General features: G+C 42.1%; 2 protein-coding genes across 2 annotated transcripts; both read left to right on the forward strand.

Moving 5' to 3' along the window:
* The first annotated feature begins 1,053 nt into the window (after positions 1-1,053).
* LOC124197963 (G protein-coupled receptor kinase 5-like) lies at positions 1,054-7,809 on the forward strand. The gene is made up of 12 exons (XM_046593557.1): positions 1,054-1,839; positions 1,941-2,138; positions 2,427-2,522; positions 3,038-3,162; positions 3,226-3,479; positions 3,571-3,775; positions 3,876-4,022; positions 4,156-4,330; positions 4,420-4,698; positions 4,826-5,037; positions 5,119-5,244; positions 5,395-7,809. Exons 2-12 carry the CDS (start codon positions 2,087-2,089, stop codon positions 5,422-5,424), a joined length of 1,701 nt encoding a protein of 566 aa, XP_046449513.1. The 5' UTR covers positions 1,054-1,839; positions 1,941-2,086; the 3' UTR covers positions 5,425-7,809.
* A 647-nt stretch (positions 7,810-8,456) lies between these two features.
* LOC124197962 (beta-mannosidase-like) lies at positions 8,457-12,684 on the forward strand. Its single transcript, XM_046593556.1, has 17 exons — positions 8,457-8,641; positions 8,705-8,857; positions 8,919-8,967; positions 9,027-9,126; positions 9,255-9,403; positions 9,586-9,645; positions 9,711-9,984; positions 10,103-10,253; positions 10,320-10,516; positions 10,606-10,796; positions 10,864-11,054; positions 11,109-11,237; positions 11,303-11,608; positions 11,665-11,870; positions 11,948-12,142; positions 12,206-12,461; positions 12,584-12,684. Exons 1-16 carry the CDS (start codon positions 8,512-8,514, stop codon positions 12,458-12,460), a joined length of 2,736 nt encoding a protein of 911 aa, XP_046449512.1. The 5' UTR covers positions 8,457-8,511; the 3' UTR covers position 12,461; positions 12,584-12,684.
* The last annotated feature ends 401 nt before the right edge of the window (positions 12,685-13,085 follow it).

The following is a 13,085-nucleotide window of genomic DNA, read 5'->3' on the forward strand; positions in this document are numbered from 1 at the left end:
TCGTGAGAAATCCACACACGACAAGAGAACTTTCCCTCATTCACGACTGAATAAAGAGAACTGAATAATAGAAAACTAGAGATTATTCACAGACAATAATCCATCAGAAACTGAATAATGGATAGGTTTTGTTGTTTGCAATTTGATCCATTAGACAAAATTTAAGCTTTAAAACCGGCGTCGTCTGCTTTCGACTAAAAGATTATTTACTTCTTCCAGAAAGGATATATACGTGCCTGTCATTTTTGAACCTTTGATGACATGAGAGACGGGGTGTAGTATATATATATATATATATTCACATGTGGAAATAGTATATATACACCTGGGGGACGTGAAAGCTTCTGATTAATAGCTTGCGAGGCGCGTGACCGGCATCCCGGAATTCCTCTCAAGTATAGTCTGCTTTGGCTTTGCCTGGCTACCGATGAGTCTCTCCAGATAGATAGTTATAATATATATATAGATAAATACGAGTAGTAGTAGTAGTTCGCACCATCAAGTCGTTCTACTTCATCACGTTCGGGAGAAGAAAAAAAAAAGATGACGACCAAATGGTCCAGTCTCGCAGTGCTGGCAAGCCTAGCAAACTCTGGGGGCAACCGTCGGAACGACAATATCGATCGTTCGCCTTCATAATTCTTTCGACATTTTTTATTTCTTTCCCAACTCATAAATAAACAAAAAGAAAATACGAAATTTACTTTTTATAAAAAGAATCTCCAGGATTTTTTCTTGTATGTTGGCGAAAAAAGGAGCCTGGACGTCCATCATCCCTGGACAATTTGCAATTGATAGGAAATCTACGCGAATCTTTTTCATGGTTGATAAATAAAACGCCTCGTCGATGTTTTAACGAACCGAGAAGAGTTCTCAAACGACGAGACGGTTCATTTTTCCTGTTTGGTGTGGAGCTATGCCGTCAAACGATGCAGAAGATGACGCCGCTTGCACACACACACGCAGCACAAATTCTTTCCTTTAACAAAAAATACATATAAAGAAAACTTTCCCTTTTAAATTGTTCTTGATATGTGTGTGTGTGTGTGTGTGTAGCAGTTGTCAACGTACTGTGGTTGTCATAAAAGAAGGCTGCTGGAATAACATTGGACGGCATCACGGTGGGTCACGGACCCATGGATGCTCTCTTGTTATTTGGGATTATTACTGGGCTGTTGTTGTTTTTATTAAAGAGAAGAACATATTAATAGCCGTGGTAAACTGCAAAAGACACAAGTCTAAGCAGAAGGATACGATAGCTTAGAGCTGAAATATTTTGTCTGCTCGAATGGCAACAGTGTTTCGAGTCGTTTTTTTTCTTTTTTCCCATTTTATTTAGATTTTCTTTAAAGAAAACACACGAAAAAACAAAAGAAACTTTCGGGTTTCTTTTTCTCTGCTGCTTTTGGTTCGGAACATTTTGGGAGTGTTGGCGTTTATAGTTTGCTGAGTCTCTCCCCCACCCACCGCTGGAAAGAGAAACCCCACCCACTATCAAGCGGCGGCGGCGCTGCTGACGCTACAGGGCATTCCAGATTCCAACCCGGACTCAACTGACGATAGTTTGTTTGCTTCTCTGCTCGATGCAAGAGAGAGAGAGGCGAATGTGTATATGTATTGTGGCTCTCTTGTATGTGTAATAGTTTTTAACGTGGGGTGTAGACAACCAAAAGACGACCATAGCATGTCACGTCCGACAACATCCATCATGACGACCCAGTGAATGCACCCAGAAACGAAAACTATTTTCGCCACCTCCCTCTCTCTCTCTCAATCGAGAAGTTTGTTTTCTTGGGTTTTTCATCGATAATTTTTTGCCATCAGCCGACTCCCTTGACGGTGTGTGTGTGTGCGTGTGTCTGAGGCTCAGGTTTCTGTCCTCAATTGCCAGTTTTTTTAGGTTTAATTGGTTTCGTGGTTTCTTCTGCCTTCGTTCACAGGTTCTTTGGCACAGTGTTGTTGCCAAGTGGAAAGGACTGACCTGAAGACTCTTTTCGAAGCAGAGAGTCAGGGGTTTGGTGAGGTTGGAGAAACGTAGGGTCATTTTGAGGACCCACAGCACCAAAAAGCAGGCAAACTGGAACTCATGGAGCTTGAAAATATTGTCGCCAACACCGTTTACCTCAAGGCTAGGGAAGGTAAAGAAATGGATTTTTGTTTGACGCTTTTATTGGTTACTCAGGATTTGCCACTTGTCTATAGTCCCCCCTTTTTTGCTCATTCTTTGATTGTGTCCTATCCCTCTTTTTTCACATCTAGTGTTGAGTAAAAATGGTGGCAGCTTGCCAACGTGTCTGAAAAACAAGGCATTTTTTTATATGCTGGTTGGTGTTAAATCAATACCAGCATGCCACCACCAACACTTCACACTTGCACAACCAACCGAATGACATTGTAATCTATTTATTTGTTTTTTTCTTTTCCAGGTGGTGGTGACAGCAACAAAGGCAAAAGCAAGAAATGGAAGAGGATTCTTCAATTTCCACATATTTCAGTCTGTATAGACTTGAAGGAGAAACTAGGTAAACCGAAAAGTCAGCTGCTCTTGTCACTTATTTCAGGCCCATCAACTTTTAAGTTACTGTGTCAAACAGACATTTGTTTCCAAAAGTTTCCATCCGGGATTAGATTCCAAGTAAATAAAGAAAAAGCTCCCGCTTCTATTAAAACCATCGAGTGTTATAAAAAGCCGTTTACTCCCGAAGACATAAAACTGTCATTGGTAGATGTATGGGTCAATCCGCGTCGTATAATGCTCAAGTCGCTTATCTCGGTCATTACTTTGTCGACCCGGATGGGGATCTGTAACCATTTATTCATTTACATCTTGATGATATTAACGTAACGCGACTACTCTACGCCTAGTAAATGGCCCATGACATTTGACCACTGCCCGGCTCTTAAGGGAATTGGAATGCCTTATGAGAGAGTTCTATTAATGGGATCGTCTCTCTTTCTAGTCACAAACCGACCAACCATTATTTTTAATTGATTACAATCTCGTATTTTTTTTTCTTTTCTTTCGTTGGCCGAACAGATGTGCGTTACTGCTTTATCATCGACCAGCAGCCAATCGGGCGGTTACTCTTCAGACGGTTCTGCGAAATCAGTCAAAAGTATCAACGCTACAACAACTTTCTTGACGTCATGGATAAATACGAGGTATTGTCGGACATATTTGCTTTGTTGCTTCTCTATTTTTTAATTGAACTTATTTTTTTGAAGCTGGAGGATATAAGAAGAGAGGAAACTGCCCAAGAAATCTACAGGCGATTCCTGGCTCCAGGTGCTGAAGAGTCTGTCGAAATCATCAATGACGACATTATAGGGCAGTGCAAAGAAAGATTGCACGAAGGCAGCAAGGACGTGTTTGCTGCCTGCACGGCCGTCGTCCGCGATTATTTGGCCGGTGAGCCTTTCAAGGATTTCGAGAACTCGATGTACTTTCACCGTTACCTCCAGTGGAAATGGCTCGAAAGGTACACACCAATGACACATACTTACACACACACACACATTTTCTATTTACCGTTTTTTGGTCAACTTTTTTCTCCCTCCCCCTCCCCACAGCCAACCGGTAACGTACAAAACTTTCCGAATGTACCGTGTTTTGGGCAAAGGAGGATTTGGTGAGGTGTGTGCTTGCCAGGTGCGGGCCACCGGCAAAATGTACGCCTGCAAGAAATTGGAGAAGAAAAGGATAAAGAAGCGCAAGGGAGAGGCGATGGTCCTCATTGAGAAGCAAATCCTACAGCGAATCAACTCGCGTTTTGTCGTAAGTTCCCGTCGTTCTTCTTCCTTCCTTCCTTCCTTCCTTTTAGCTGTACGTAGAGGGCCGAGTCCTTTCATTCTATTTTTGCCTCTTTTTCTTTTAGGTAAGTTTGGCATACGCCTACGAAACCAAGGATGCTCTTTGTTTGGTGCTGACCATTATGAACGGTGGCGACCTCAAATTCCACATTTACAACATGGGCGGCGAGCCGGGCTTCGAAATAGAGCGAGCACGATTTTACTCTGCAGAGGTTCGGATGATGATTCCTCCTTTCATGTCTTATCGATCTCGTCTATTCTATGCGTCGACTAAATATGTTTTTTTAAACATTTTGTTTTATTTCTCTTCCACGTATTTCCACCCGCCTGGTCCTGCCTGATTAGATATTATGCGGTCTGGAGCATCTGCACACGCAAGGGATCGTCTATCGGGACTGCAAGCCCGAGAACATTTTACTGGACGATCACGGTCACGTACGAATATCCGATTTGGGTCTAGCTGTAGATATACCCGAAGGTGATATGGTTCGAGGCCGTGTAGGCACCGTTGGCTACATGGGTTAGTCTTTTTTAAACACATTTTCTGATTGACAATTTCTTCCACGTCATTCCAAATTATAAACTCAATTTCCCTTTTTTTTTTCCCAGCTCCTGAAGTCATTGACAATGAAAAGTACACGTTCAGCCCGGATTTCTTCAGTTTTGGCTGCCTCATTTATGAAATGATTGAAGGCCAGGCGCCGTTTCGGGCTCGTAAAGAGAAAGTCAAACGGGAGGAGGTGGATCGACGGGTCCGTGAATCCACCGAGTCATACTCGTCCAAGTTCACTGAAGAGGCCAAGTTTATTTGCCAGCATCTGCTGAAAAAGCAGCCCAAAGATCGGCTGGGCTGCTCGCACGGCCGGTACGGAGCTACCCAAGTCAAATGTATGTACATAAATCACCCGTAAGACACACACACACAAGTCTCGCTAACCTCACGTTTTCTTTTTTTGTTTTTTTTTCTTCCTCCTTTCTCTGTTTTGTGGTGTCTGGTGATTTGTGATTCTCTCAGCGCACGAATATTTTCGGAGCACCAACTGGCGCCGACTGGATGCCGGCATGTGCGAACCTCCTTTCATTCCCGATCCGCACGCCGTTTACGCGAAAGACGTTTTGGACATTGAACAATTCTCAACAGTCAAGGGCGTTAGTTTAGACTCGACAGATGACTCTTTCTACACCAAATTTAATACCGGATCAGTTTCAATCCCGTGGCAGACCGAGGTGATAACCTCCGCACCCGAAATTGAAACTTTTAAAATTAATGCATTCTTTATTGGTGGGATATCTTTTAAAAAAAAATAGATGATTGAAACGGAATGTTTCAAAGAACTCAATGTTTTCGGACCGGATGAAACACGCACTCCCGACTTGATCCTCGAACAGCCACCAGCGCCGGAAAACCACAGTTGTTTTCCGTTCCGACGGAGGGTAAAATTTTTTTTTTTATATTTTAACAGAAATCTCGTTTCATAATTATGTTTTCTCTCTCACACATTCGTTTATGTGTATAATCTCGGTCAAAGTGATTACGACTTTTGGTTCGTTTTTTATTTTAACGATCTTTCTTATATTTTGCAGAGAAAGCAGCCCGGCTATCGTACGAAATGAGCAATCAACAAAAGGATATTAACACCACACACCATCGCCAGGGTTTTTTTCCCCCTTCTCTCTCCCTATTACTCATTTCGACGGATTGGCGGCACCATGCAACATCTGGATGCAGCCGAAAAACAAAAGACTCCGTTGATTGATGGATTTAATTGACGCGCATATTATGAAGAGAGGTCACGTTCTGCTACTATAACTACTCGTATGTATGTAGTAACTTCTTCCTCCCCATTATTTTTTTTTCATATCCGTACCCAATCTTATTCTTTGTGACTAACGTTCTCGCTGACTCCGTCCCCGAAATAATGGGACCTCCCAATTTGACCCTTTTTTTTTAAAGAAAAGATGTGAACGGGACAATTTTCTAATCCCTTCTTAAACTAAAAATTTAAGAGAGACCGCGGGTCCTTTCGAAACAGGAGCTTTTTTTTAACACACGTATAATTAAACGTCATCTTTTTTTTTGGAGGATGTCGTAAAAAAGGGAATCCAAGAAATAACGTTTAGGAAATTCAGTTAGGAGCGGAATTTTTGAGAACTTATTTTTTAACATACACACACCTCATTGTGTTTTTTGCTCAGTAAAGGTCGCTGACCTTTTCTCCTTTTTTAAAAATTTCTTTTTATCTTTTCACTGGCCAGAACAACACAAGCGCAAAAAAAAAGTAATTTCCCAGTCCAGCCTGTCCCCTCTTCCCTCATTCTGAAGTACAAACTGTCGGTGCAATGTGAAATGTCCGTTTTGTGTGTACTACTGTATGCGTATTGAAGGCGGTCGTGGGCCGGCACACGTCAGGGTTTTCTTTCTTTCATTCTTCCCTCTCCCTTCTATCTTTTTCTGTTCTCGCTGTCCCCCTCCGTATTTGTTCTCTGAATCTAAATAATCGATAGTTTAGGGCACAAATCCCACATGATTTTTTTTCAAGCTTTTTTCCGCTTTTTACAAGAAATTAACCTGTCCGACAAAAGGAAAACGACAAACGCACCTATTACGTATTCACGTACACAATGTGTGCACAATCGCTGACTTGCTGCTGCTTTATTTGATATAACTCAATTCCATGTGTGTCATTTCGACGAAGGATCGGATCGATAGTAGAAGAAAGGCATTTCTCTCTGTTCTCCGCCCTCGTTTATTATTATTATTAATTGCAATGGGATATTTCAAAAGTGACGTTGATTTATACAACGCATGTGTACGGACTTCCGGTCTCTCTCAGCCGTCTTACGTGACGGTCAGAAAAAATATTGAGAACCTATAAGAAAACAAAATGTAGAAAAACACACACACAAAAGGTTGAATAATATTCGATTTGTTTGAGTCAATTGTTTCGTCGGTTTATGATTAAAGAAAGCAGAAACAAAAAGGAAACGCTTTTTTTTTTCAAGGAGGTCGTATGTTTGCCTACTCCAAATATTGTACGTATGTGTGTGTGTGTGTCTGCGTAGGTGTGAATGTGTTTGGTTAGTTTGTTCTTTTTTTTTATTTTAATATTTCTCTGTTTCCTTTCCCCCCAAACACACACACTCTCTTTTTAATCTATCCAGATGTTTGTCGCCCATCAAAAACATTTGGCCTCCCTCCCCAAACTATTTTGGAAAAAAAAGGAAAACATTTTTACTAAAAACGACGAAAACAACAAAAAATTGCTTTTTTATTGTTTCGATTCCGTTGTTGGTTGGATGACGTTTTTCACACTCGGACTCTTTACATTTTCATCTGTTTTTAATTTTCCTCGTGACGAATTGTTTCTTTATTTTTCCAGTAATAATTTATTATGATTAATGATCAATCACAATGCGGCGCCGGGATAATTCTAGTTGCATCTAATTGCGTTTGGGGGGGAGGAGGGTTGTCTTTATTTGATTATTTTGTCTCATTTTTCCTGTAATTTTTTTTTTCTTCTTTTCCTTGACACCCGTGATGAAAGACGGTGTCTGTTCTGTTTGTTCTCTTTCTATAGTTGCGTCTCTTTATTTGGTAACACTGTAAAGAAAATGAGGAAGAAAAAAAGACATCTTTTTTTTCTGTTCTCTTTCTGTGACCAGGACCTTCTCTTGTATTACCCGTTCTCTATCTCTTTTTGTGGGTCGTAATATAATATCTAATATTTACTTTTTTGTGTCCATTGAAAACGTAAAATCCCAAAAGACAAAAAAAAAACTATTCTCTTATCAATTGTACTCTCACACCAATACCTTTGATTGATCCCGGCCATCCATCAGACAACAACAACAACAATTTGGATAAAAGAAAAAAAAAGCGAAGAAACAATAATTTTCGATTCTCTGTTTTTTGTCCTCCACAATCATTTTTGTTCGTGTATCTTTGTACCGTGTACATGACGTTGGGAAAGAATCAATGAGAGATGAAGTCAACAGAAAGCGAGTCTCTACTAAAGTTATCGATTAGCGAACGAAATGGAAGCGCATCTCCGACGTGTACGTACACAAGAATCTCGAAGCATTCCCATCCTCTGACTATAGTTTTGGAGGGGGAGTAGTTGTAGGAGGAGCTTGATTCCAGTTATCGATCCATCCTTTTGAGCTCCGAGTACAACAACTCTCTCTCTCTCGAATTCGCTAAAAGCCTAAGAGATAAATTCCGAACTTTGGGTCGGATGGAAAAGAAAAAGCTTTGTAGTCTTGCGTGCCACACATACACCCAAGGTTATATGCCTGTGCTACACCACACAGAGTCGTCGACGTAATCCTGAAACGGCCAAAATAGAGTGGCAATCCTTGTTTCTTCGTTTCCCCCTTTTTTTTTCCCGAAAAAGCTAGGCGCTTGAGAGGCGAGTTAAATAGACGATGCCGAGCTGCTACCGCGCCACAATGGATCAACTTCTACACGCCAACATCGCGTGATCGCATCGGCGTCCAATCCTGACACCACCACTCACTTTATCTAATAAACAAGGGACGAGAGTACCAAGTTTGGGAGCGCTTCAATTATCGGCGGCAGATAAAACTGTGTGTGAAAACCCTGCTCAAAAGACAACAAAGGCGCAGAAATGATTAAAATTGAGAGGCTGAGCTATTTTCATCAGTTGTTGTCTAATCTTCGGCGCCTCGAGAGACTCAAAGATGATGCGACGGCAGCAACTTACTTTTCCAACTCTTGTTTTATTAGTTTTGATTAATAACAGTCTTGGATACGAGATTGACCTGTCGACTGCCAACGGCTATGTATGGAGTGCTGCTTTGCCTAACAAAAGTAATTATTGTCGTTTAATATTTACATCGTGTCGCTTAATTAATGTTTTTATTTTATTTTTAGGCATCGCGGTTCCTGGAAGAGTTCCGGGCAGTATTTACACTGACCTAGATGAAGCTAAAATTTTTAGTGGAGGTCCGTTATTATTTCGTTTCAATGATTTAGATTACCGTTGGGTCTCTTATGAAGATTGGGATTATTCCCTGACATTCAATGGTATTTTTTCTTTTAACTAATTTTGACGATTTCATGTTGTAACTTAAGTTGATCAATTTAGTTACGGCGAATGTAGCGTCGTATTCGGCAGTCGATCTGGTTTTCTACGGGTAAGCATATCTCCAACGGATTAACTTGTCAGTTGCTGTTATCTAATTGCTCGAATCAGAGTTGATACAGTGGCCGAAATTGAGCTGAATGGATTGCTGCTGGGCGCCACTAATAACATGTTCATCCGTTACAAGTACAACATCAAAGATTCCCTCAAGGTACTAGAGACACATCAATGATCTAATCCTAGTTAGTCTCGGCCATCGCCACTTCTAGTGTACTATTTATATTAAAGAGTGACTGGTATCGAATTATGCGATTCATTTTATCGGCTCGTATTATATAGACTGACGGTTCCAACGAGCTCCTAATAAGATTCAAGTCGCCCGTTAAGTACGCTCGGGATCGATACGACGAACAAGCAGTCGACTACCCGGTTCTGCCGACGTGCCTCGATCCCGCCTATCAGGGGGAGTGTCACGCTAATCACATCAGGTTCCCTTCTCTCTATAAACACACTCTCTCTCCCATTTGTTTCCATTATTAAATCCTGTTCCCGGAATACGTTTTCATATGCTTTATATATATAGAGTGCCTCCTTTGCATACGTATACATAAAGTGATGAAATCATCAAGTTAAATCCATTAACTTAATTTTAAACGTTTTACACTTTTAGGAAGATGCAATCGTCTTTCAGTTGGGATTGGGGACCGGCCTTTCCCACTGTCGGATTATGGTATTAAATTCTTTTTTTAAATTTGCGCATTTGTAATTTGTGCATTTGCCTAATTCTAATTTCAGGCATCCAGTCAAGCTGGAAGCTTACAACACCGTTTCTATTCGCGACTGGTGGGTGGGATTCGAGCGGGATGAAATCCAGCAACTATGGAAAGTCGACATGAAAATCCATTGCGAGACACCCGATTCTGGTATCGATCACGCCGGAACTTTCACCGTCACCATCACCGACCAGCAACAAGTTGTCCAAACTTTGAAGCAAGAAACTGTTTTGACAGGCGATGGCAACCGTCAAGTCTCCACCCCCGTCATTTCGTTTGTCGTTCCCTTCTCCCAGGTAACTGCCAGTCCTTCCTTATTTACAGGAAAAGTTCGTACGACACATTCACGAGCAGGACGTGATAACTTGGTTTAAATTGCGTCCTCCCCCTAACCTGTCTGGCCCCGTTGAATAGATTAAACCCTGGATGCCGAACGGATGGGGCGAGCAGAAACTTTACGATATGAAAATTGAATATCAAGAAACCGGTTCCGCCGAACCTCCCGTCGTTCTCGACGAGAAAATTGGCTTCCGTACCGTCGAGTTGATCGAAGATGATCTGCCAAGTATTTAGTAGTGTACCCTTTGGCTTGTCGTGGATCCCTCTCTGAGATTCTTATTTGTAATTATAGCCGGGAGGACCTACTACTTCCGGGTGAATGGAGAGCCCGTATTTCTCAAAGGCTCCAACTGGATCCCGTCAGCCGTTCTACCCGAACTGATAACGGAGCAATATCTGCGTGAATTGCTGACAGCTTCCAAGGATGCCCATATGAACGCCATGAGGATCTGGGGTGGCGGAATTTACGAGTTCCCTGAATTCTACCGGGTATTGTCATTTATAAAAATGGATGTGACACTCGATCCACTTTAACTGTTACATCTTTCTTTTTATTATTCTTCTCGTGTTTTGAGCAGATTGCCGATGAACTGGGAATTTTAATTTGGCATGACATGATGTACGCCTGCTCCATGTATCCAGCCAATGAGCAATTCCTGGAAACGGTATCGGTCGAGATCCGCCAGCAAGTTAGACGCCTATCGCATCATCCTTCGGTGCTTATCTGGGCTGGTAATAACGAAAACGAAGCCGCCCTGCGACAAAACTGGTAATATGCCCTGGGCAGCTTATGTTGACTATAATAGAGTTGGCACTAATTCCATCTGGCTTCAAAGGTATGGCACAGAGAGCAAATTTGATACCTACAAAGCCGATTACATCAAGCTTTACGTCGACACAATCAAAAGGATCGTCAATGAAGAAGATCCTTCACGTCCATTCACCGTTTCATCGCCATCCAACGGCAAGAAAAGTGAAGAGGAAGGCTACGTCTCTCTTAATCCAGGCAGCCCAGAATACGGAGATGGTTGGTTGATTATTTATTTAATTTGACTTGATAACGAATTTTGTTTTGATGTAGTGCATTACTACAATTATTTTGCCGACATGTGGAACTGGGAAACGTACCCAAAACCAAGAATGGCGACCGAATACGGTTTCCAGGCATTGCCATCTGTCCACGCCTGGACTACAGCCGCAAATCCAATTGGTGAAATGATAATATTTTTTTATTAGCAATTTAGATCTTCATTGAATTTACTTTCGTTTCCATAGGAATGGACGAAGACTGGCATTACGATGGTGAACTTTTATTCACTAGACAACATCACCCTGGAGGTAACAACGAGCTGGTGCTGCAAGTAGAAGGTCAATTAGGAAAGGCCCGAGAAACCACACCGGAGCAACGTTTCCTGGACATGATCTATCTGACGCAAATGCATCAAGCGGAAGCCATCAAGATCGAATCAGAACATTACAGACGATTGCAATACCTGGACTTTGACGGACTTGGGCATTGCATGGGATCGCTCTATTGGCAATTACAGGACATCTGGCAAGGCCCTTCCTGGGCTTCAATCGGTAAAATGTTGTCTATAAAATTCTTGGAAACGTTGACGTAATTAATTAATGTGCAGAATATGGCGGACGTTGGAAGCCGCTTCATCATTTCGCCACCAAGTTTTTTGCTCCGCTCTCTTTCATGTTGTGGGTGCGCGATGGAAATGTCGCCGTTTATCCGCATGACTACCGCAGCGGAGCAGACATGGTGCCGGGAATCCTGTTAATCAAACTTCAATCATGGTCGCAAATCAATCCAATCGTCACCGAAAGGATTCCCAACGTAATTCGATCGATAAGAAAAACCAATCAGTAAAATCAGACATTGTCGACGTTTTATTTCTCTTGGATTGGATTTAGGTCAACGGAAATTCGACAATCGAGTGGCAGAAACCGCTGGATTCTTGGTTGTCTGATAACGGATGCAGCAGACAGACTTGTTTCCTAACAGCCACTTATCAAGATCCTGAAACAGGCCGGCAATTGGCTCCTGATAGTTATTTGTATCCCAGCAATTTTACAGCCGTTACTAATTTGGCCAAAGCCAACGTCCAGGTAATTTAATTAAATTCTTTCCCGCTTTCAATTGAATTGATTTGAATTTTTGAATTCAAAAAGGTGACAAGTGTCGGCCAAGTTTACGAAAGCAGCCAGTCATCGTGGACGATTGACGTGGAATTATCGACCGACAAGCCGGCCGCTTTCGTCTGGCTGGACACGACCACTGATCGCAAAGGCCGATTCTCTGACAATGCGTTCCTGATGTCAACTGCCACTAAAACCGTTTCGTTCTGGTCATCGGATCCTATTACCGACTCGACTGAATTTTCAAACCAACTGCGAGTCGCCCACCTCGCAGAAATCATCCGCTAGCGTAAGTAAATAACGTCAGCAATTCCATCAACTTGAAATTATTTCCCAAAGAAATAAAAATCGAGGGAGGGTGTAACTATAGTCGTAAAAATTGATTCGGCTTTTTATTCGTGTGCATTTCAGGATCCATCTCGGCGATGTGTATAGTTCCTTCCACGTGCCATACTTGGATGTGTACTGAAGTTTATCCTGCTAGTAGTCACACATACACAGTGTATAGTATACCTGATTGATCGACGATTCGAAATCCTTTTATCCTTAGTCGTCGGTGTTGGTTTTGTGAAGACTCCGCAAGTTCTGATCGTAAATCTTATGAGAGGGCGTCAAGGATGGGAGGAGAGCTACTGCGCCGCAGACCCAATAAAAAGAGGATAGTTGTGTTATCATGAAAGGCGAACGAGAGGTTCGATGCCCGCAGGAGTTTCTCGTCATCAAAACGACACGTACACGCGTCCAATCAATTGGTGGGTGTGTGTTGTTGAAGGTTTGGCTGATTTATTTTTCTGCCTTCATCGATTGAGTCAGCATCTCAAACCAATCGGATGGGAGTTTCACTTCCTCGTCGCTAAATCATTCCAAGCAGGAGCTAGTAGCCTCTGGGAATTACGACTGGGAAATCAACTAA

This window comes from Daphnia pulex, chromosome 7 (assembly GCF_021134715.1).
Source record: "Daphnia pulex isolate KAP4 chromosome 7, ASM2113471v1".
NCBI lineage: Eukaryota > Metazoa > Arthropoda > Branchiopoda > Diplostraca > Daphniidae > Daphnia > Daphnia pulex.